The 26,581-nt window shown below is 34.0% G+C and overlaps 1 protein-coding gene across 5 annotated transcripts in view; it reads right to left on the reverse strand.

Moving 5' to 3' along the window:
• Window positions 1-17,000: 17,000 nt before the first annotated feature.
• The window catches only part of LOC117174110 (facilitated trehalose transporter Tret1-like), a 16,822-nt gene continuing 7,241 nt past the window's right edge, over window positions 17,001-26,581 (reverse strand). For 4 of the 5 annotated variants that reach the window (XM_033362882.1, XM_033362890.1, XM_033362899.1 and 1 more), the window contains 4 exons: window positions 23,982-24,051; window positions 23,585-23,717; window positions 22,512-23,002; window positions 17,001-18,369 (listed from right to left, as the gene is read on the reverse strand). In XM_033362882.1, coding sequence (XP_033218773.1) covers window positions 17,530-18,369; window positions 22,512-23,002; window positions 23,585-23,717; window positions 23,982-24,051 — 1,534 coding nt within the window. In that variant the 3' untranslated portion in view covers window positions 17,001-17,529. Of the gene's footprint in view, window positions 18,370-22,511; window positions 23,003-23,584; window positions 23,718-23,981; window positions 24,103-26,581 lie in introns of those variants that run through there. The other variant, XM_033362916.1, reaches the window with a different exon arrangement.

The following is a 26,581-nucleotide window of genomic DNA, read 5'->3' on the forward strand; positions in this document are numbered from 1 at the left end:
CCAAGATCTCTAATAAAATCATTCAGTTCTAGTTGCGACACTAATATTGGAACCTTCAATTTCATTTTATGCACGCCATATTCGTCATCTTTCTCGTCATTTTCATGGGAATCATCAGAACTATTTTCTGTTCGATCACTGGTTTCACTACCGTCTCCATGACGTTGACTTTCAACTTCCATTCTATCATCTTCTAAAGCGCTTAAATCAGTCTGGCGTGCATTTTTCTTGATTTCAGCTGCACTTGTGACTGTACACACATTAATGTACGAAATGTTATTTTTATTTTTGGCGTTAAATCCTTTGACGGAATTCATGCAAAAGTAGCAGTCCTTCGCAATAACGGGTTTTTTCCATGTGGTTGGTGTACAGTACTTGCGGTACTTTTCGTTGTTTGAATTTTTTAGACGATACAACATAAGTCTGCAGGAATTGCAAATGACGTGAGGAACCCATATTGTTTCTTGGTGCAGCAATTTACGGTCAAAACACTTTTCGTAAAGACTTTTCACTTCCTCGTCGATTGATTTTCGCAAACTGCTCACTTCATATTTACTGCAAATGTAACAGAATGAATCTGAGCTATTCTTGCAGGCATGCGATTGAGAAATGCTCGCGGTTTTTTTCCTTGTAGCATGAGACTCTACACCAACCAAGTGATCCATTGATGAAGAGCTACGCTTGCATGATGACGACGTCGGAGAGCCCGCTTTCCCACCCTGACCAGACGCCGATACTGGGGGGTTTCCCTGCATCGTAATACACTTTTTACCTGTGTCTGCCATGACGGCATGAATGCCGTTTACCCATGGACTCAGCCAATGTGGATCCGTTGCACACCGTCACCACGTGGATGTGCCCTTGTTACAGACACAGGCGAATAATGCTCGCAACAAGCGGTTACGAAACACCAGACATTTACTGCTATTAATGTCAAAATGTGAAAGTGCGCAAGAACAGGGTTGCCAGCGTAATCGGTTAGGTTAGGTCAGGTTTTGTTAGGTTAGGATAGGTTAAACCTCTATGTAGGTTAAGCCAAAGCTGAATGAAACGGTACCGCAAACACAACGGGAAAACACAATCAGTTTAATTGTGTTTCGTGAGGTTAGGTTAGGTTAGGCTAGGTTAGATTTATTTCTAGGTTAGGCTCGAGTTAACCCATTCGATGTAGCACACATTTGCTACTGGGAAAATATGCTTCCAGAGCTTTAAGTGTAGTTCAATAAATTTTTGTTAATTCAGGTTAGGTGAGGTCAGGTTCTGTTGGGTAAATTTATGTCAAATCAGTTGAGATCAGGCAAGATTTGATCCTTTACAGTTGTCAACATGTTCTTGAAGTGAAAATTTGCATCACTGGCATTATTTTGAAATTTATTTGCCTGAGTGCATGATTTTTCGTCATTTTTTGAGGTTATGGCTCAACCATGACGTGATGGGTGATTTTTAATACTGAATTTGAATTCAGCGCTCACAAATCCATAGGAATATGTGTGTCTTGTTACCAGATTCGCAACTTTTTGTTTGTGTGGCTGTGTAATTGGTTGGAAGCCCGCAAAGTCCATCCCAATTTTCATGATGGCTGCTCTGCCATTTTACCCCTTCCTTAAAATTTTAACTTTTAGGGAAAAATCATAGTTTTCACCTGGTGAGGTTGGCCCATCGACTCCAAGGCCAAATCGCTTTGGCCGTAAGACAATGGTCTGTGTTTGGTGGGACCAGTGTGGTGTGCTGTACTTCGCGTTATTAAAACCTGGTGAGACGGTGAATACGGATCACTACCGACAACAAATTATCAATTTGAATCATGCGATGATCGAAAAACGGCCGGAATGGGCCCGAAGACATGGCAAAGTTATGCTACAATATGACGACCACCGTCTCATACCGCTAAAGTGGTGAAGAACACATTAAAAGCATTGAATTGGGAAATATTATCGCACCCGCCGTAGTCTCCAGATCTCGCCCCGTCCGACTATCACCTTTTCCCATCGATGGGACACTCGCTTGCAGAGCAGCGCTTCGCCAATTTTAATAAAGTCGAACAATGGCTCGTCGAATGGTTTGCCTCCAAAGATAAAAAGTTTTTTTGGAATGGAGTCCATGATTTGCCTGAAAGATGGGCAAAATGTGTAGGATCCAATGGTCAATACTTTAAATGAAAATTTTTTTTAGATTCCCTTGAGGATTAAGTGTTTTCTTTATTGAAAAAACCGGCAAATTTCAACTAACACCTCTGGCATATGAAGAAGATTATAATATGATGGATAAATAATTGATATTTATACATCGTACAAATGTAGTTTAGAATATTTTTTTACAAATTCTTTCTGATAAGTTTCTACAAACTTAAGTTTCAACCAGTTTCGAATTTATAAGAATATTATAAGATCAAAATCATAATCAAAATTATTTTTTAACTAACAAAACTAACTTTTAAACACAAAATGGAGTAGTTATTTTCTCAATATTTCTATTTTTATACATTTCATTAAGTTTTGACATGTTTATATTTCGTGTTTCTCATTTTATTCTTCACAATCGTAAATTTATTTTAGAATTTGGTTTGAAAATTGCGCGCTTTTCACCACTTTTGGTTACGGTTTAATCGTAGCCAATCAAAACAGTGGGAGGTTGTGGCAAAACTCTACCTAGAGCGTAGAGGGAATAGAGGATGTCTAGGGCCCGATTAGAGTTCTGAGCCGCAATTATATTACTTTGAGAACGGTAGAGTTCCTCAAGGGAGAGTTGTGACACCTTACCCCCTCCACTGTGCTTGAGACGAACCGGAATCGGAAGTTTTCGCAGGGGCGCTAAGTTTTGAATTTCAGTAATTTTGTTGAAAGTGGATTTTAGAAAAATCATTGAATTTACGTAAAACTTCCTGATTTAATTGGTTTTTGATACATATTTCATATTATAATAGAAATGTTGATCTTTTTGAGTCAGGTTGTGAATAGAATGTGACGTTTATGTTAATTAGTGATTGAGGTTATGTTAACCCTTGTTTTAGCCGTATTTGAATTTCGAAATTTCTTCATACGAAATGTGATAAAAGAAAAGAGTAAACATGATAACTTGCTGCATTTTATACTGTAACACGTGTTGCAGGAAAAGTGTGCAATCAAAGGCTTTTCTGAAGAATGAAAAGCTTCGTGAATTGTGGCTGCGAAATATAAATCGACAGGATTGGACCCCAAGTGCATTATCACGGCTTTGCGAGGTAAAATCAATAAAAAATTAGAATACTAGTAATATTATAAGTGAAATCTAATATCAATGAACTTGATTAAAGATGCACTTTTCACCTGAGATGTGGAAAACAGTTGACAAGGGAAAAAATTCAGAGATGATGCTATTCCAACAGTATTTTCCAGTCCACCAGTGAGAAATTTAATGATTTCAGATTAAAATGTCAAAAGAGGACAATTTCAAAACGTTATAAATAGAATTTTTGTTGATTAGAGTTTTAGAAAATAGATCGTTTAAACTTAAGATTGAAAAAATTATATTATTTTTAATGAAAAACATTCTAACTTGACTAACATAAAAGAGAAAAATTTTGAATAGTGATACATTTGAATTCAAAAGGACTAAGGTTTCACCATTTGAAATTAGATGGAATTCACATTTGTTCATTTATGAAGCTGGCTTTATGGTCAAAGTGAAGTGTAGGCAGTTCAATGATACTTGAGATCCTTGCTTAAAATTTTGCATAAATTATCTTCGGATATTCTATTTTGAATCTCCCGTTTCTTTATTCATCAAAAATTTGCGTTAAACAAATACTTTAAACTTCTTTTGCTTCTGTGTCGACAATTTCAGATTTTTCGTCATTGCGAGAAGACTGAGACGTGTAAAAAACCATTAAAATAAAAATTGTATAAGGCTCTGTTTTCGAAACCATAAATTAAATAGCCATTTATTCCTAAAATGTACCTTTTTTTTCAACTCTGTGTTAAATTTAAGAATATTAATGAACATAATATAACAAAAAATTGAATTTGGAATAAGTTTGAAGACTATATTTTAAATCTTGCGTCTTTCAAATTGTATGATTTCAAAATTGCTGCAAACAATATTTTTCTGTGGTAGTTCACAAATTTTAACGTTATTTTCTAATTATTATTTGCTTACATTTTTATGTCAAAATTGAGGTTCATTAACCTCTTCATCGAACCTGGATTTGTTGACAGATTTTCGTATTTTACCATGAAACACAAACACAAATATCACATTTCGCCCTTAGTCTGATTTTTAATTACCCTGTCGTAAGTTGTCATTGAAAATAAAATAAAAATAACATTTCTCAAAAAACGCTTTATGTAGGAATAAAATCAAAGAGCTGAAAGCCATTTCTAAGGTCGAAATAGGTACAGGTTGCTAGACAGACTTCACCGCTGCACAAATAAATTATTTGTGCACTCATTTGGAGGCAGCCAAACTGACAATCGAGACGTTGCAGCAGCAGGTGGATAAATTTGCATGGTCTGAGGAATCTTTTTTAAACAATGATGCCAAAACGAAGTACTTCAGCGAATTAAGCAAGTACAAAATACTCATAAAACTCCATATGAATTGTTTTGGCAGTATTTGTTTACTCGCGGTAACACGGTGCTAACCACTATTCCAGCCACTGCTTTTAACTTTAATGAAGCTAAGATTCAATTTCCCATTTAAGTTTCTATATTACAGGTAAAGGTTTCATTTGCTTTATTTTCTCTTGCAAAATTTTCCGAATTGTTATAGAGTTGATAGGGGTAAGTGTGAAAACGGGATTTTTATGGCAAAGAGAATGTTTGTTTTTAAGGATAAATTAGTTATTGATTTCTGTAATGACAAGGTGACCCTTCGTAGGTTTTGCTTCAATCAATTCTTTCTAGCAAGAGTCACATGTTTTTTAAAACTCCAATTTAAAATTGTGTTATCTGGTATTTTGTTTTTAATTTTTCCTGCATAAAGTACATTTACTTGAATTTTTTGAATGAAGGAAGATATTGTGTTTTCTTGGAGTGTCCTTTGTTTTATTTCATGTTTTGAAAATAGTACATTTTTATTATTTATACCCATTTATTATGGCAGAGTGTTTAAGAATTAGATTCAGAATAAGCAATATTGAAAGTAGAAGGTACAAAGATTTTTCTTCCAAAATTGGAAATAAGAATCTTTACAAATGTTTAAAATATTATTAAACGAAATGTAACTTTGAATTATCATCATGCACCTATAGACCCTACTACTTTTATTTCACTTGAAAAAAGTCTCTTTGAACCTTCTTCTGCATTTTATAATCGGTCTGGCTGAATTTACCGCTTCTCGCTATTTTTGTAGGTGCCTACATGTACTTTACTGTAGTTTGAAACATTTCGTGCATTTGCCTAGAAGAAAAATTTTAATTTCTTCAATGCCAGAATGTTTTAAACAGTCTTTCTGAAACAAAGTTTCCACAATTATTGACTGTTTGGAAGTGTTCATAGAGCGACCGTCAGACTTGCATACCAGTGCTCTGTGCTTGTCGAACTACAAACACCACAAAACAATCAAGGTGATTTTGGGAATGACTCCACAGGGTATTGTTTCTTTCATCTCTGAAGCTTGGGGTGGTCGAGCTAATGATAATTATTTGACTGAAAATGCAGGTTTCCTAGAAAAACTGCTGCCCGGATCAACTTGTTTCTTCTTGATAAAATTCGTCCTCGAAAAATCGCCTGGGTCACGTGTGACCCATATGGACGGCGGAGGGTTAAAAACATTGAGAAGTTAACCATGACTTCGAGATTGCGGAAAAGTAATGTTTTAGCTTTAATACTGATAGTAATTTTACATTTTGCAATATTAAAAAAATAATACATTTATTTATGCATGATCGTTTTTATTAAACATTGTAATTCTATCGCCGTTGAAATACCAATGAATAATTTCGTAATGGTATCTAATTTTGCATTGTATTTTATTATTATTTGAGGACAGTCATTAAATCTGGCGAATAGACTTTTTCACGCTTACAAATACAGCTTTAATTTGTGTAGATATTATAACATAAAATTTAAATTTTTCTACTAAAACCAACCTTTCAAAAATTTATATGCTGCACGTTCTGCAGAACCAATACAAACTACTTGCATTCAGCAAGCTCACGCATTTTTCGTGGAACCACTTAATTTTACACTCCTCATTTGAGCATAAAATCATTTCATCTCCATTGTCTTCTTCGCGGCAATCACACCACAATTCTTTATCTACACGCCTATCCTTAGACATAGTGTACCATTTTCCTAATATTTCTCGCATTATAATATGTCTGTGAACTTGAAGGGCTTTCTGTGATTGTTTTTCAAAAAATGTACTGTCAACATAGATGCGCTCTACACTTAAGTGGGTTTTCGACCACACAACGAAATCGGAATGACTGGTACGTGTCACATGCATTTGCAGATGTATTTGGTAAAAATAGACATGCTCACTATCCAGTATGAAAGCACCGTCATCTTCACTACGTAAGAATGACCTTTCCATCGGTGAAAACTCTTGCATGGTGATGTCTGGAGACTTCATCCAGTATGGGCATTTAATTTCCATACAACCTAGAGGGCAGCAGTCACATTTTGCGAGGCCATCGGGAAATGCTCCAAAAACTGGATAGTCCTGAGAAATTACGATACCTGCTGTAGCGAAACGGAAATTCCTGTAGTCACGTTCCATTACTTCCCGATATTCTGTTCTTGCTGAGTCTTCGTCTTTGAGCCCATATTTCGTAGCTTTCGTTTTAAATGTCCTCGGCATAGGATAGCAGATACTTTTTATTAAGGATAGGGATGGCTTTTCCATAGATATACGAGAAACACTTTTCAACATTGAAGGTGAAATCCTGCCTGCTTTTAACGTGTACCAGCTGAGGCATTTATTTTGTGTCACTGTTCATTCAAAAACAGCAAGCCGTTACAGGTCCATGAATGGGAGCGGCAAAGTCCTCACTTTTTTCGCATTCCTCCGTGAAGCAAACGGCTCTATCACTCGCAATATTCCTGCATCCGCCTCAGCTTCTTCGATTTCTTCCAGAAATGTTTTTAGTCTCTCTCCATCGATGGGCGGGACATCATCTAAACATGCGTCTGAAATCAAATCGATTAATTTTACTTTCTTATCTTATACATTTTCCTTTCATTTCAACCACACCAAAATCTTACTGTAATAATCACTGTTTCTGCCGCAATCTATATCCGATATCTTTTGTGGAATTATTTCTCAGTCAACTGGGGGTACTAGCCATGCAGATAATTGGTCAGTGCAGGACGTCTCAGGATTCACTCTATGCAGAAGGAAAAAGGTGACTGCTGCAATATGGCTGCATACCTCTCCCAGACCTGCCATGCACGTACAATGAGCACTTTCAATTGAGCCATCATCATTTAAAATAAGCCGCGGTAGCAAATTCGTGTCATTCATTCGCTGCGAATGTTTGACCTGGAAAGCAGTATTTTCTGCTCAGTAAATAATCGAATAAAAAGAGGTACGAGGGTGGTTCAAATATGATCGAGACAAATACTCTGACACGTTTATTTACTATCGAAAAAATTTACAGTTTTTCTAGGTATTTCCCCTCACAAGTTACGCATTTTGCCCACCTTTCAGGAAGTTTTTTGATGCCGTTATCGAAAAATTCCTTGGGCAACTCGCACAGCCATGTGCGCACGAACTCCTCTACCTCGTCGTCGATGTTGAATCTTTGACCTCCAAGGGCTTCTTTCAGTGTTCCAAACATGTGGTAGTCGCAGAGTGATAAATCTGAATTGTAGGGATGGGGGGGGGATGTTCCAGTAGCTCCCATCCCAATTCCGATATTGTATCGAGCGTGAGATGCGTGTTATGAGGGCGCCCGTTATCCTGGAGAAAAATCGCACTTCGTGCTGGAATGCTCCTCCGTTTCGAGCAATAAGCGGGTTTCACGTGTGTTTTCAGAAGGTTAGAGTAGTATGCAGCCGAGTTCAGGCGAAATGCCTCGAACATTCATCCTACGGTCCTCCATAATCATTTGTTCTACGCGGCGAATGTTGTCTGGTGTCATGCTGTTTCGCGGTCGACGATCATGCGGCTCATTCTCGACGGTTTCGCGGCCATCCTTGAATGCTTTAGCCCATTTAAACACGGCAGCCCTACTCAGGCACTCACGACCGAACTAATTTCACAAACGCAGAAAAATTTCCGTGTTTTGAACGCCTTACCGCACTAAAAAACGAATGACAATACGTTGCGCAACGGCGGTCAGCACTTGACGTTCACTCATGGTCGTAGCACGCGCGTGAAACATGCGCTCCCGACGAAAACTATGCCACATTGTTCGTAAGAGACCCAGCTATCACATACTTAAGCCACGACCTTCAAAACATACATGCGCGCCATCTACAGCGTTTGTCTCGATCATATTTGAACCACCCTCGTAGCATGAAATACGAGTAGTTAGTTTTTGGTACGTAAATTTTCTTTAATTGTCATAGGAGAATATAAATTTTGCTTAAAAACCCTGGAAGTTAATTGAAGATTCATAATTGTATTTAAAAATTCATTTTCTTGGTCAAAAATACAAGTATTTTTTTTAACCTTTTTTTATGTGAAAATTTAATGTCTAACTATCCACATAACTTTTTCACTTTGGGTTCAAAGTGTATCCCTTTTTGATGAAAAATGCGTGCATTTGGTAAAAAAATTTGTCTTTTTCAGTAGAAAATTAATCTTGTTAGTCAGGGAAAATGATAAATGTGTTAGCATAAGGTAGAGATTTTTTAAATTGGTATTTTTTGCTTTTTTGTATCAATAAAAATCTTGAATTTTGATACAGTTTTTTGAGAAGTAAATTTTCGTTATTTGTCATAGGAGATTATAAATTTTGCTTAAAAATTCTTTTAATTAATTCAAGCTTTATAATAATATTCATAAATTCATTTACTTGGTCAAAAATACAACTATTTTATTTTAAAAGTGTTCTTTTTTGTGAAAATTTAATATCTAACTGTACACATAACTTGTTCACTTTGGATTCAAAGTATGCAGACATCTTGCGAGCTGACGTCACATTTGAAATACCTAATTGGATATTTCAAGTTATGTGAAAAATTTTTCTACTTTTTTAAGAAATACTTAATGAAATAATAAAATGATAATAATTCTTATTCATTGCAAAGACGTGAAGTTAACTGGTTGTTGATGTGAACATGCCTGATGTGAAAGTGAACCCCTCAAGGGTGCGTTCCAGGCGACCACCCGGGTGAATTGGTGGGTGAAGTAAAGAAGTAGGCGGAGTTTACTAGGGTGAAGTGGAAGGAGAATGGTAGAATGAACGGTTTCGAGTGTGCGTCGGGTGTATGTTTGGTGAAAGATAGTTGAGGTTACGTTACACAAAAGTTTAAAAAATGCAAGAACAGGATAAGATGATTTTAATTGCTGCTTCAGTAATGAGGTCATTGTTATTACAAACAGTGATGTGTTCAATAATAGTGGAAAGTTATGAAGATACTAAACTTTCGATTATGAAGATACTAAACTTTAGTCTACAACTAATCTTGCGATTCTTGCCTTTTCTACCCGCCAATTCCACTGGTCACTCACTTCCACCTACCTAGTTTCAGTGGGTGAAATAGTCACCCGTCGAGTGACCCCTACTCTTCACCCGAGTGAACACTGAACAGTTCACCCGAGTGAAGCCCAACACTCACCTAACGTCGTGGAACGGCTCGGAGTGCACCCGAGTGTACCCGGGTGGTCCCCTGGAACGCACCCCAAGGTGGCGTCCCATGATTGCCGAATTACGTTGCGTTTTGCGCAATGCGTCAAATCACTAAACATTTCAGCCAATCACAGTGTTTCTCTGAATAACTAGGAGAATATTATTGGCTAAAATGTCTAGTGAATTGACGCATTACGCAAAACGCAACGAAATTCTGCAATCATGGGACGCCACCCGCACTAGAGTACGCGATCTATTAAGGTCTGAGTTTTGCAAAAATTCGAATTTAATATATGAAAAATAGCTTTTTTTATACAAATTATTAATAAAAGTTTATACTTCACTCGTGGAATAGAGTCGAAGTGTTAGTCATTCAATTTAAATAGAAAAAATTTAATATTTTGAGTACAGTGAATTGTTCTTGCATAGTTCTGAATTTCACGAATCTAAAACTAAAAACTATTGTATACTGAAAGAACGTTTCAAAGTACAAGTTTATAAAAATGTTCTATTCTACATAGCGAAACATAGAAACAACCATATTTTTAATTTGAAAAACAAACCGTTTTAGAAAAAAATCGTCTTTACTTTCTGAATTGTTGAAAAGTCTTCCTTTTTGATTGAATTGGACGGTTCTGATTTTTCATATTTTTTGGTTGAAATATTAACCATAAAATTTGACGTTCTTGTCTTTATAGTACTCGAAAATTGATCAAATTTATTTCTACGACTTTTTTCGATAAAAAGAAAATTATCAGAGTTATAGCATTTTCAAAATTCAAGGTAAATGTGCCAGTCTTCGTCACTGCGTGGGTTATCGGCAGATTGGCAGTATTTTACATATAGTAAGCTGTTGTGTTCTTCGTTCTCAGTAGAAATGTTTTTTCCTAAACGCTATTGCCGATCACTCATACATCGAAGTGCCGATAACTGAAGCAGCCAGATTTCTGACTTGCCGATATTCCATGCATTCTCATATTTATAACTTCGAACTTCTTATAATATTCATTTTAATAGGATATGTTACAAGTATTAAGTAAATTACCTTTCTAAAGGTACGTTTTATTCAATAAAACCCATTTCTTAAGCTTTAAATATGTTTAATATCATTTTTTAAGCATTTGCAATGTGAAATTCGCCTTAAGCTTCCGATGACTGGTACACTTGCCTTAAAGGAAACGAAAACTTTTGGAATTTTCTTTAAAAATCGAAAATTCAAATTTCGATTGAACAAAAAATAATGAACAATCAAAAATTTAATTTTTCGTTCAAACTATGACAGATACGAAAAAGATGAATTCACAAAAATTATGCACCAAAAAATATCTGTAAATTTGTTATGGATTATTTTTTTATGAGACACGTAGTTTTTCTTTCATTCGTAAAAAAAAACATTGAAATTGAAAAATTGCTTTATGATTTAGTCGTAAAAAACATCATTGAAAATAACAAAAAAAATGTAATTCTTGGACAAACGAAACAAACTACGGAAAAAAATAATTAGACAAAAGATGTTCATCCAGAAAAGACATAAATTTTGTTTACAAATTATTTGTTGATGAAACGCGTAGTTTTGGTCTTAATCTTGAAAATGAAATAAGAAATAAAAAAATTATATTTTTGGACAAACGACACAAGCTATGAAAAAAATGAATAGACGAAAGTTGCTCATACAAAAAAACGACAAATTAGTCATTAATAATTTTTTGAATTAAAAAACGAGAACACAATATATTTGATATAAAAATGTTGAATATAATGTCAAAAAATTCAAACTGGGGGAAAAATCGAGTGGGCAGCACGAGACACGTGTTGAAAATGTGTTCCTTAAATTCGAATGAGCTTTAACAGAAGAGAATTCAGAACTACAAAATTACAGTTGTCGATGCTTAAACATTTATTTTTTAAAGGTCTGTGCACGAATGTGGGAGAAATACAAAAACCGAACGCGTAGCGCGACGTAAATACATTATGGATCGCGTAAAGCACAAAGTTTGGCGACGTCTTTGCGACATCGTTACGACATCTTTATGACAACTTTACGACATCCTATGTCCATGTCGTTAAGGTGTCTTTACGATATCATAAATAAGTCGTATGCCATCGAACGCGTCCTCGGGTTGCGGATAAAGGGTCCCTGCACCAAGGGTTTCTGCTGAATATGGTTACAAAAATAAGTAGGCAGTCGCGGATAATTGTCCGGGGGTGGTCCCGAAGGAATTAACCCCCAAACGGAGGTGTGAAAACCGTACCGAAAGCTGAATGGCACCTGGGTGAAGTGTCTAGAACGGTGACTCTGGAATACCGGGCGACCCCTCAGAGTACGCAGCCTTATCCTTAAATGCGGGGCTCTACAAGGATAGACGAACCCCTTTCCCTAGCTTCTCGTGGGAACAACAACGACAACAACAAACATAGTTGTAGTAAATGCTGTTCAAAACAACAGAAGGCGCAGGGCTCCCGACAATGGGTCGGCCAACAATGCCGACCACTCTAGAGCTGCGGGAGCCAATGAAAATGGATTCAATGCGATGGATCGGCGTACTCTACCACAACTAGAACAAGCCGGCAACAGAAAAAGAGAGGGGACACTGAGACCAACCGTGGGCAGGCATCCGATAGAGGAAGAGCGATGCTTTATGACCCAGAGAAACATCAACACCAAGGTTTCTCTCAAGTCTAAAGATCTGGCTGAAATGGATGACGAGCTTCGTGGACATTTTTCCAAAGCATCCGATCTCTCGGCTATCAATTATTGTCTGTATAACGCAGCCGAGAGCTTTAGCCGATGAGAAACGTAAAACAAAATCAACGGTTGATCATAAGACCAAAAGACGAATGCATCAACTTGCCATAAAGATAGGCTGGGCAAGACAGTACGCGTCTCGCATTCAGTGTGTGATTGATTAAATCACATCTGGCAGAGATTTTACAGCCAAGATTCGAAAGTTCGCGCACGGACTCCGTACCCGTTATCACACACTTAACAAGTCAAATCTGCTGACCATCAGACAGCATATTGTTGAGAGAATATGGATACTATATGACGCTAAGAGAAGTGTTGAGCGGAGGGAGAGGTGGGTCAGAGAAAATCAACAGTTTCTCTCTGACCCATCTCGACTCTTCCAAGACCCTCCAGTTACTGTCGACCACCCGCCCAAACCAGAGGAGGTCGAAGTATTTTAGAGAGAAGTCTACGGAGTGCAGCATAGACTGGACGAAGAATCAGAAAATACAAATAGCTTCAAGGAGCTGTGTGATGCCCTTATAACATCTGATCAAGAATGCCCACCCATCACTACCGAAGAGGTGAAAAAAGTATTAAGAGGGATAAAGAACTATTCCGCACCGGGACCAAATTGTATCAAAACCTTCTAGTTGAAGAAGTTTCCTCCAATCCATCAGCATTTGGCCCGTATTTTCACCTCATATTTAAAGTCGGAAGAGCCGATTCCGGAATGGTTGGTGGAAGGGCGCACAATATTCCTGCCGAAAATAGGCAACTTAGCTGACCCGAAGAATTACAGGCCAATCACTTGTCTGAACACACTGTATAAGATATTCACAGCTATCCTGAGTAATAGGATTTTTCGGGCAATTGAACCTGTGTGTCAAGAAATGTATGAACAACGCGGCTTAAAGAAAGGCGTAGCGGGCTGTCGGGAAAACCTGCTCATCGATAGATGTGTCTGCAAAGATGCAGCATTCCACCAGCGTGACCTATCGATGGCCTGGATTGATTATCGGAAAGCTTTCGATTCGACCTCCATAGACACTTAAACATACCTGCGCGTGCCACAGAGCCGCATTCAAGATGTGACATCTATAAAGGATACTCTCCGAAGCAGATACAAACGTCTCATCCGGCAGATTTGGTCTTCCGAACTGTCTGCGAGGAACAAAGTATCTGCAATGAACATGCTTGCCGTCCCGGTAGTACTCTATTGATTTGGAGTAGTTCCATGAACGAAGAACGAGCTAAGATCCCTTGATATCGGGACAAGAAAGGTTATGTACATGAACAAAAGCATGCATCTTAAGTCATTCATTAAGGCATTCATCTTAAATGTCTTCACAACAGGATTATTCTGGGTACAGCACATAGAGTCGCAAATGGAAGAGGCCCTCTTCTTAAAATGGTCAGGAATCACGAAGAAGTGGACAAAGGAGCGTTTCTATACAAAGCAGCGGAGGAGGCTGCTGAAACACTCGGATTTAACTTCAGTATTAGAGGTGAGCAAAATGCACAAGAGAAAAACTTTCGTGAACAGCTTCTCGATAAGAGGATGCACGGTATCTTCCACAGAAATGTGGAGGATCAGTCAATGTCGTGTGACCGAAAATTTCAAGAAATTTGTGAATAGTTTTCAATTTAATTTTAGGAAATTTATTGTAAATTACCATAACTTACCTATAATATTACAATAAATTATCCAAAAAATTCAATAAATTTCCGGAAATTTATAAAAATGTTTATAATTGAATGTTGGGTAATTTGTAGTAAGTTACCATATTTATCTGTACAATTACCATAAATGACAGAAAACTTCTATAAATTTCCGGAAATTTATAAAAATGTTTAAAATTGAATTTTAGTTAATTTATGGTAAAAATTAATAAAAATTACCGAAAATTTTAGGAAATTTATAAACATCTTTCAATATAATTTTGGGCAATTTATTGTAAATAACTATAAATTACCTATAATATTACAATAAATTACCAAAAAATTCCATTATTTTCCGGAAATGGATAAAAATGTTTAAAATGTAATTTTGGGTCATTTACGGCAAGTGGACATATTTACCTGTAAAATTATCATAAATGACATAAAATTTCCGGAAATTTATATAAATGTTTTAAATTGAATTTTGGCTAATTTATGGTAAGTTACCATATTCACCTGTAACATTACATAAATAACCGAAAATTTCCCTAAATTTACGAAAACTTATGGAGATTTTTAAGGCCATGTGACGAGAGGGTCACATGACCATACCTGGTCTTCAATTTTTCTTTCCCAACTTACGTCTAAACGAAATGAGGTATCGCTCTAAAAGTTTGGGAAATGAAAGAGGAGGTAATAAAGTCCACGTCTCTGCTTTGTTCCGGGGGAAATTTTGAGAAAAAAGTTTTTTGAAGAAAATACCAGTGGAAGTTTTCTTTCCCAACATACGTCCACACGGAATGAGATATCGTGTTAAAAATTTGGCACGATAAATAGAAGGCATGCAAGAATATGTTTCTGGTCCTAAATAATTAGAATACTGAGAAAAGTTACTATTTTGGAGAAATACCGACCGTGCTGTCGTCAAACCCTGCAAGCAATTTGGAATGTTGTCAATGGGCAAGTTATGAGGTTTATATTGATCAAAGTGGGACAAAACAACAAAAATCGCTCACGAATATTATACACAAATAATCCAACAACTAATGTTTGTACTTTTGATGCAAATAAAAAAATTCAAATCATTAAATGGCACGTGTCTGACATACATATCAGCTGTTTCAGAGCAGCATTAGCGCAGCGAGTAGACAATTTCGAACTTCTATGGGTCTGTGGGTAAAACAGATTGTATGATTACCGATAGAGAAAGTGAGAAGTCAAACTTCTGCTGTAAACACTGCATGCGTCCGTCGATAATAATAATTTTCATAATTAAACTTTTTTCTTCCACCAACTCTTTGCAAGGCCACAAACGATCCTTTAATATTTATGAACATTTCCCGAAAAAAATTTACGCCTTATTCAAACTTTTATTTTTCGATATGGATGAAAAAATATTGATCTTAGGACTGACTTGATCAGCTGTTATACTCATCACATGGCCTTAAATTGAATTTTGGGCAATTCGTGGTAAGTTATCATAAATTTATTACCCTAAAAATCACCGTGAACAATATACTATTTTTTATCTCATAATACAATTATTCCACTTTTGTATGAAATTTGTTCGTCCTATTTGGTCAAAAATTCATTTCTTTAGTTCGAAAATTTAAACAGTTTTTGTTTAATTTATTTTTAATTGAAAATCTAAGAACCTATTCCATTTTTGATGAATACTTATATTTTCCATGAGAAATTCATTTGTTTAGTTGAAAATGGAATTCTTTGTTAAATTTCTTCTATTTGGGGCTAAAAACTAATTCCTTCTTACTGAAAATTTAACTATGGATCTTTTTCAGTTGAAAATTCTTTGTTTGTTTTGTTGGAAATAAATTTTTTTATACTTAAAATCTATATACCTATTCCAGTTTCTAATGAAAATTTATATTTTCTATATATTGATTGTTTTTAATTAAACTCCAACAGGGTATTATTAATAAAAAGTTTATATTTTGTAGGTAAAAAATTCATTTCCTTAATCATAAATTGAACTATTGATTTAAAAACTTATTATTCATTAGTTGAAAATGTAACTTCTTTTGTTAAAAATGCAACTAATTGGTTCAAATCCTTGGGTTTTTTGGAAATCCGTCTATTAAGAAAATAATCAGTACTTAAAAATGATCGTCTTTGTTTGAAATTGAACTTCTTTTAAATTCGTTGTTTTATACTTGTGAAATTCAGAACCATGCGCAAGAAAAACTGAGCAGTAATTATTTAATTTTAATTTAAAACAATTGACTTGAGCCAGGCTTGTCCTTGCAAACATTGAGATCCAGGTGTGGACTTACCTAACTCTACGAGTGATGTACGATATTTTTTATTTGAAACTAGCATTTTATGAGACTAGGCACTGTAGAGCCGCTTAAAAAGTGTGTCGTGATGTTTATATAATTTTTTTGGCCGTGAAAACACACGACTGATATTGCAGTCATCTGCTTGGCTGTGATTGGTAAGCTAGTATGGCGCGAAATTTGACAATGATTCGTTCGAAAGAAGAAATTGAGAAAGAAATTTGCAAAGTGTAGAAAAGGGTAAATTAGTAGAGATTATAGGAGAAAAAGGTTTGACAAGGCGGAATTGAGAAGAACCCACTGGGCACAAAATTTTGCGACGTCTTTACGACATCGTTACGACATCTTTACAACATCCTATGTCCATGTTGTTAAGGTGTCTTTGCGATATCGTAAAGACATCGTCAAATCATACGACTTATTTACGATATCGTAAAGACACCTTAACGACATGGGCATAGGGTGTCGTAAGGTTGTCGTAAAGTTGTCGTAAAGATGTCGTAAAGACGTCGCCAAACTTTGTGCCCACTGAGAATATATTATAGATTTTTTAGGAAATATAAATAAAAACAAAACTATACAATAAATATACTTTATTATCACAATAATTTTATGAAAATGAATTTATTAATCGTATGAAAATATATGTATCTAAACCAGATATCTATACCATCAAATCTTTTAGAATATTTCGTTTTTGGCGTTTTGGTTTAGTCCAGTTATCACCAGCCAGAAATTTGGTTCTGATTTAGTATTTCAGGTTTTGTACATGAAATCCAAGATGTCTACACGCTGAGGGTCAAATAATAGTACCAATTGCATGGAACGAAATGATGTTTTTTAATAACTTGGAAAAAAATCATTTTTCAACAAAGCTGTATATGGATATTATATCTTTTATTTATTATTTCATGCTCTATTAAATAATAAAAAGTATATTTTTTGTATCAATATTATTATTTAATTGAACAGTTTTTGCAAAATAAAGAATAATATTCAAATACAGTTATTGTAAAAAAATAAAGCTTCGTTTCATGCAATTGTTATTAATTGCTTGGTCCTCGACGTTCAGACATCTTGCCAGCCAACGTCACAATACGCTTAAAAAAAGGCGCGAAATTTTAAACGCCTTAGACAGAATCAGGATTAATTTCCTTTCCTTTCTCTTTCCTAATCCCATTATCAAAATATCTTTCGATTTCTGAAAAGGACTTCCCCAAAGTCTCAGGTAAAAATAAATAAATAAAACCCGTCCCCACGAGAGACATAAAGCTAAAAAAGAAAAATATTCCCTGAGCCCCAATGGCCTCCAAAACGTAAAGATAAGCCTTAATGACTCCAAACATAATAACATAAGCAACCGAAACCATGATTCCACTTCCAATTCCTCTTAAAGAAATTGGAAGAAGTTCCCCAGACAAAGTCCAAGGAATAACCATAAATCCTATAGAACTAGTAAGAACATAAGCTAGAATTATTATTATTAAAGTCCACTGTTGTCCAGCCATTGTGACTTTGAAATTTCCCTTTTCGTCCCAGTATGACGTTAAATACATATACATTCCAGAAAAAAACATTGAAAATGCCATTCCGAGTCCACTAATAATACAAAGAGTCCTTCTTCCATAAATTTTGCTAAACCAGGCCGTCACTATGCTCATTGTAAAACGAACAGTTCCGAGCAAAACAAGAGCACCATAAATGTTTATATCGCTTTCTTTTATAGCTCTTGATTTCTCCGAACTTTCCATTAGTTTTTTCAAAATTGATATTGCGTAGAAAATTACAACGTAGCATCCGGACAGCTGTTGCAAGAGAAAGAGAAAGAACATAATTGTCAAGGGTTTGTACGCTGTTGGGAGACAAACTTGAACGTAGAGGTATTTTAATTTTTGCAGAAGAGTTTCGTCTCTGGTACTTTTTTGCTCTTGGGATATTTCCTTAATTCGGGAATATTCACTGTCGTAAATCTGTAATAATAAATTTCATAAAAAACTTCTCTGCGTGTAAGAGAGAACTAGTATTTTGTTTTAAGGAAAATATCAAAAATTGTACATTATGACCGTGCATGGTTCAGTTAGTTAGTCGGTATGATCTGCAGTCGGTAATGCAGATTCATGAGATGGCTTGAGTCTCAATGGATAGATCAGTCATCTGCCTTACCGATACCCCTCGTCTTCTTCATATGAAGCATGGACATAGGAAACACGGGACTAGGCATAATGAGAGGGGAGGTCCGCCATCTTTTGATGTCCCGCGACGAGCATGGCAGCGCGCACATGTTTATATTTTCATGCACAGTTTGTCCGCAAAAATGCTCGTGCGCATAATCAAGTGGCACATCGTAAGACAGCGTCTCTCCCCACTCATGGAATTCTCTCCCCTCTCGTGGATTTAACCCCGCTCGCCCAAGTTAGGATGGCATGCCTAGTCCCGTCTTTCCTATGTCCATGATACGAAGGATGCTATTATGGAAGAGGGTCAGGAGGATGAGATAGAAGAAGAAAACCCGAAGATAGAGCCATGTCAGGAATCTGTATTACCGACTGAGGGTGATACTAAGTATCGGTAACTTATCATGGGACAGCAATATTAAAATATAATAAAATTCAAGGGTCTCTTGAAAGAACCACTTTACTTTTTGAATTCGCTCCTCGTTTTTATGTGCGGCCAATAGCAGACATGATTAGTAATAATTACTCTCTGCTTTAGTATATTATTGTTTTGATTTATTCCAAATTTAAATTCAATTCCTTTGAATTCTTTGAATTATTTTGAATTGCTTTTAAACTCGTTTAGATTTTTTTTATCCATTTCACTTTCTTGAAATCCTTGTAAAGTAAATTCCACGAATTTAAGAAAATGAGCGAATTTTTTCCTGCAATTTCCTGAATTCCTTTAACTTCATATATTTTTTCAATTCACTGAATATTCTAAATTTTCTCAAATTCATGGCTCCTCCAAATTCCCTGAATTTCTTCAATTGCCAAAAATTTTTCAATTATAGAGAATTACAGGAATTCATATAAATCAGTTAATTGAGGGAATTCCACAAATTCAAATAATTCCCAAAATTCAAGGAATTCCAATTTCCTAAATTTCTTAATGATCTAAATTCTCTAAAATACTTATATTCCCGGAATTCTCTGAATTCATTGGATATTTTCAAGTTCTTGGAATTCAGAAAATAAGAAGAATTCCGATAATTTCACGTATTCAGAATGTTTCAAGGAATTTAAAAGAATAGAAAAGAATTTGTAAGAGTTTAAAAGCATTCCAAGCAATTAAAATGATTATCAAAAATGCATAAAATAAGAAGGAACTCCATAAATTCTCTCAATTTAAACAATTCCTTAAATTTTATGAATCCCCTTATTACTTCAATTTCCTGAATTCCTTGAATGCTTGGAATTTAAGTGAATTCAAAGAATTAATATGATTCGAGGAATTCAGCGGAATTCAGAGGATTTCAATGAAGTTACAAGAATCAAAAAGATTCCGCAGGATTCAAAGCCATTCCCTGAAGTCTCCGAATTCCTCAAAATTTCCGAACGCCAGGAATTAAATGGTTAACCTGAATATTTTATTTTTCTTAATTCCTTGAATTTATTAAATTCCCTCAATTCCTCAAAATTATCGAATTTCCTACATTAATTGAAATCCCTGCAATCCCTAAATATTCTAAATTCCTTAAATTTCTAAAATTCTTGGAATTGTCTGAATTCCCTGAATTCTTCTGAATTGATTAGTAAATCTGTCTCATATTTGCTGCGTCAATTTGTAATAAAAATTAGTAAAAGTAAGCGCCGAGTGCTTACGAAGAAGGATTTCTTAACCTATATTCCTATATCAATTTTGGGCCCTACGTCAATTTTGGACCCTATATCTATCTTGGGCCCTATGTCAATATGGAGCCATATGCCCGTTTTTGGGTCCTATATAAATTTTGTACGATATGTCAATTATGGGTCATATTCCGAACTTAGACACTATATCATTGTTGGACGCCTTTTATCACTTTAGGATCCTGTATAATTTTTGAAAAACATGTGAATTTCCGGTCCTATATCTATTTTGGACCTTATATCAGATTTTGGTCCTATATAAATTTTGAACCCTATGTAGAATTTGGACCCTGTCAGTTTTTGAGCCTTACGTCTGTTTTTGGCCCTATATCAATTTTGGATCCTATTTCAATTTGGGTCCTATGTCGAATTTGTACCTTGTATCAGTTTTAGGCCCTACATCAGGTTTAGGCCATATGCCCATTTTTTGCCTTATAGAAATTTTGTGCCATATGTCAACTTTGGGCCCTATGCTGAATTTAGACACTGTATCAGTTTTGGAACTTATATCAATTTTGAGGCCTGTATCACTTTAGGAACTTACATGAATTTTTGGGTACATGTCAATATTTGGTCCTATATCTATTTTGGGCCCTATGTCAGTTTTTGTCATATATCAATTTTGAACCCTGTGTCAATTTAGGACCTATGTCGAGTTTGGACACTGTGACAGTTTTTGCCCCATTAATTCTAGACCATGCCAAAGTTTTGGCCCTTTATCAATCTTGGGTCCTATATCAGTTTTGGACCCTATATCAATTTTGAGCCCTAGTCAGTTTTCGGTTCTATGTGAATTTTGGGTAAGATATTACTTTTTGATCCTATATAATTTTTGGGCTCTGTAACACTTTAGGATTTATATAAGTTTTGGGACACATGTTGAGTTTGGGCCTTATATTTATTTTGGGCCCTGTTTCAGTTTTTGGTCCTGAATAAATTTTGAGCCCTATGTCAATAAAGAGCCTATGTTGAATGTATACCCTGTGTCAGTTTTGGGTCCTATATCTATTTTGGGCCCTATGTCAGTTTTGTACCTGTGTCAATTTTGAACCCGATGTCAATTTGAGCCCTATATCGAATTTGGAAACTGTTTCAGTTTTGGGCCCTATATCAATTTTAGACCGGTTCATATTTTTGGCCCTATATCAATTTTGGATGATATTTCATTCTTGTGCATTATGCCAATTTTAGGCCCTATGCTGAATTTGGACACTATCAATTTTGGACCCTATGTCAAATTTGAGCCCTATGTCAGTTTTTGATTTGATTTTAAACTTGGTTCCTATAATAATTTTGGCCCTGTATCAATGTTGAGCCCTGTATCGTTATAAGGCCCTATATGAATTCTGGGACAATGTCAATTTGGGACCCTGCATCTATTTTGGGCCCTATGTAAGATTGTGTCCCTATATTAATTTTGAGCCCTATGTCGAATTTGAACCTTGTGTCAGCTTTGGGCCATATGTAAAATTTTTGCCCTATATCAATTTTAGGTCCTATGTTAGTTTTTTAGCTCTATGTCAATTTTAGGCCCTAAATCAATTTTGAGGCCTGAATCGAATTTAGGCCCTATAATAAATTGTGGGCCCTATGTTAATTTTGAGACTTATGTCCATTTAAACTAATGTAAGTTTTAGTCCCTATATATTTTTAGGCTTTGTGTCAATTTTAGGAACTAAATAACTGTTGGGACCTGCGTTGAATTTAGGCCCTATGTCGAATTTGGGCCCTATGTTAATCTTGAGTCTTATGACGATTTAGAGTAATGTTAATTTTGGGCCCTATATGGTTTTAGGCCCTGTGTTAATTTTAAGCCCTAAATAAATGTTGGGCCCTGCGTCGGATTCAGGCCATATGTCGAATTTGGGCTCTATGTTAATTTTGAGTCTTATGTCGATTTAGAGTCCAATGTCAATTTTTAGCCCTGTATGATTTTGGGTCATTTGTCAATTTTAGGCCCAAAATAAATTTGGGGCCCTCTGTCGAATTTAGGGCGTGTAGCAATTGTGACTCCTATTTCGAATTTGGGCCCTATGTCAATTATTTTGGGTCCTATGTCGATTTTTGGTCCTATGTCAGTTTCGGGCCCTGGACGGTTATCCAACTGAAACTATTAGGTTTTCTGCCCGGCGCTACGAAGCCTTAAAAACGAGGGGTCAACCAAAAAAACAGTGTTTTTTTACAGACACACACACTTCAAGAGAACTTTTTTAAACATGAAACTATCAAAATATAAGACAAAAGACATAAATACACTGTAATCTTACTTTTTCTCTTCGATTAAGCCACTTGAGACTTTTTTCTGCTTTTCTGACACGTTTTGCGTTCGTCATTCCATTATCGAAGCAGAGATACCAGTAAGGACTTTCAGGAATGAAAAACAATCCGAGCGTAATAAAGCAATTGATTAATAAAAAGACTATTGCAATTTTCAGCCAACTTAACCAAAAAGTCAAGCAAAATGTGACTAGAATTCCAAGGGATACGAAAACCGAATTGCAACAAAGCATCATGGGTCTTATTCTTGGATGTGTGATTTCTGATACGTAAATTAGGACCACTGTCGTCAATCCCGAACCAAATCCAGCAATGCATCGTGATATATAAATTAATGTTAACGAATTTCCCGTTATCAGAAGGATCCAAGAAATTATTGCTGGAACACATGACACTAGGCACATTGTTTTTCTTCCAAACCTGTCCATTAACGGTCCTGTCACGAAAGAACCGATTGGTACCGTAATTGTCACCAGACTTGCTATTTCGAAAAAAAAGGAATTATTTAATTAAGTATAAAAGTTTAGAAATCAATAAATAGATAAAAGGTTAAAATAAAAATAAAAATTGCTAAAGCAAAGAAAGGTAAGATAATAATTTTAGAATAAAATCGAAAAATTGTAGTAGAGCTATGAGAGTACGGGGTCACTTACCGACCGAGGCTGGTTCATTTATATGCACATATGTGTGATAAAGACAAGAATCCTGTTTAAAAATTAGAATGGTTCTTTTAAGAGATTTAATACATTTTATTTATTTCTTATTTTTAACGACTAAGGTTTATATTGACCGTCGGTAAAGTAGCTTGGAACAGACCCATGCTCAGTCGGTAAGTTATCCCATATTCTTATAGCTATACTACTAAGAATAAAAATAATTTAAAGAAAAGAAAAAAATTTACAAAAATTATTTGTTTGTAAAATTAATGTTGATTGTAAAAATACATAAGGGCGAAAAAAATTTGTTTAATGAACTTCTTTACTTGTTTTTTTTTAAATTTTTTTACAATTGAAATTGATTTTGATAAAATTTTGAAATAATTCAAACATAGTTTTGTACTCACTTATCCAAGATTTTTGATGAGTGTCTAGCATTATTTCTCCACTTACTTTAAAATCCTCGACCAAAACTGTACCATAAGCCATATTTATTCCGGCTTGAATAACTATACAATTCGCTAGACAAGCTGCAAAAATCTAAATTTAAAAGCACCCAAATATCAAAATCATCATTTTGAAAAAAATAAGAAATTTCAAAATCTAAACTTGAATCTCCCAATTTTTGAAAGTATCAAAAAAATTTTCGTCAGAAAAACTTTAACTACCGTTAGCTGATACTAAAATTACTTCATGTAAAAATAAATAAAAGAAAACTGAATAAATAAATAAAAATAATTTTTTATTTACAAAGCAGAGATATTTACATCTTATTATATATTATAATAAATAATTAAAACTCACTTGTCGTAAACCATCTTTGACAGTAATATCCTCAGTAATTCCTTTTTTATACTTTTCTGGAAGAAAAGTGCTGAAAATGACATTGTGGAATAAAAAGGACATTTTCAAAATATCAGAAATCCGCACTCAAATAAAATTTATTTCTCGAACTTTTACATTTTTAGACCAAATAAAAATAAGGAGATCCAATCACGCCGAATGAACTCGACGCAATGAACAATATTCTGCTCTACAAAGAAGAATATTCCCTCTCCCCTCTTAGTAATGAAAAAAAGAGGAATAATTGATTTACTTTAAACATTTTTTTATTATTTATTATTTATTTACTATTTACTATTTACTATTTACAATTTACTATTTATGATTTATTATTTATCCTTTTTTATTGCCTTTTAATGAATTTTTATTATTTATTTATTTCAAATAAGAACAATATAGTGGAAGTTTTTTCTTAATTATAAATTCAGGAAATGTAAGGTGTGAATTCAAGGGGAACGACTAAACTAATATTCGAATCATGCGTAATAATTGTGGCCTTCGATTTAGTAAAATTAATTGTTCGAGTGAAAGGCAGAGCTGATCATTGTGAAGTCGTTACAAATTTTACAGATCATTTATGTTATCTAATTTTAGAACGAAGAAGAGATCCTTTGTTGCTATTGCATAAATTTTATTGTTCATTCATTCGTTCTATTTTTATTTATTTTTTCAATGAATTCAATTTTTTATTCCTACGGTGGAAGGGAGACCACTCTACAGTGAACAATAAACCTACAGTAGATAATTTCAAAATTGTTTTCAAACAAATCTAGAATTTTAAAAAGTTTTAAGAGAATGAAATTTTTGTTTAAGGATTCCTTTTAAAATCTCAAATGATTTTTTATTTTGAGAAATTAATTTAAAGCAAATATTTGAAAATATTTAAAAACCTTTTAAATTATTTCCAAAATGGTCAAAAAAGAATTTTGAAGAATTTTAGAAAATTTTTGGATTTTCCACGTCTTTTTATGATTATGAAATAAAATGCTGAATTTTTTTTATTATGAAAAATTAATTTAATTGAAAAACGTGGTATGACTTTTTAAACGATTTCCAAAAAAGAATCGGGAAGATTTTAAGGTCATTTTTTTAATGTCACAGAATTTTTGTAAATTTGTTTGAAAAATTTGAATTAACTAAAAATATATTTAGATTGCTCAAAAATTTGAGAAGTATTCCAATCGAGTAATAAAAACTAATATATAAATATAAATAAATAAAGAAAATTCTTAAAATTTTATGGAATCTTTTAGTTCAATTTTTATTTGGAAAAATTAAATATATTAGAACATTAAAAAATATTTTAAAACATTTAAAAAGATTTCCAAAGTTGGCAAAGCAAAATTTCGAGGAATTTCAATTTTTTGGATTCTTCAGTTTTTTAGTTAAATTTTGAAAAATTCGAAACATTTCAAAAATAATTTATATATCATGTTGACGCTTTTTGAGAATTTACTAAGTTTTCAACATAATACAAAAACTTTCTTAAAAAGAGAGAGAATACTTAAAAACATTTTCAGGCATTTCAAAAGATTTTCAAAATTGTCGAAGAAAAATCTGAAAGATTTTAGGGAAGTTTTTTTAATTTTGCAGAATATTTTTTAACTCTTAGGAAAAGTTGGATTTATTTTAAGATAAATTAAAACAGTTTAGAAATTCGGAAAATATTACAAAACAATTTAAAATTTTTAGATTAAACATTTTTTTTTAATTTGCATAATTTAAGATTTTGAGAAAAATATACAATTTTGTTTAAAAATGTTAAAAGATTTCTGGAAGAATCCAAAATTTTTTATGATTCCTCGTAAAATTGCAAATGATGCTTCATATTGAAACATTCATTTGAAGGGAATATTTAAAACCTTTTTTAAATGTTTAAGAAGATTTCAAAAATTGCCAAAAAAAAATGTGAAACATTTTAGGGCAATTTTTTTAATTTAGCAAAATTTTTTAAAACCTTTAGGAAATTTTCTATTTAATTAAAAATATAATTAGAAAGTTTAGACATTTTTGAAATGTTAAAAAATAATTTTAAATTTTGAAAGATTTATTTTTTTTAAATGTGGATATTTTATGATTTGGAGAAAAATTTAGAATTTTTTAAAGAATTTTGAAAGGTTTCAAAAGATTTATAAAATTTCCAAGAAGAATTGGGTAAATTTAGAAAAATATATTATTTTGCCGAAATTTTCGAAAACTGTGGGAAAAGTTCAAATGAATTAAAAATATATTTAACAGGTTGACAAGCTTTGCAAGAATTTAGCAATAATTTAAGATTTGGAAATATATCAAAAAATGTATTTTTATAATCTATTTTTTTTGTTATTTTATTATTTAACCATTATTTAATTGTCTAGATTCGGAAATTCCATTCCTGTTTTGTAAATTTTACAAAGTCCGCCATTTTTTTTAGGAATTTTGAAATTTCGTAATATGAACAAATGTCGGGGATTTCCTATCCGAAAATTTTAAATTGTGGGCATTTCTCTAATTTCGAAAAATTTCGAATATTTTCATTTTCAGGAATTTTCCAGTCTGACTAATTTTATTTTCAATCAATT

This window comes from Belonocnema kinseyi, chromosome 1 (genome assembly GCF_010883055.1).
Source record: "Belonocnema kinseyi isolate 2016_QV_RU_SX_M_011 chromosome 1, B_treatae_v1, whole genome shotgun sequence".
Classification (NCBI taxonomy): Eukaryota; Metazoa; Arthropoda; class Insecta; order Hymenoptera; family Cynipidae; genus Belonocnema; species Belonocnema kinseyi.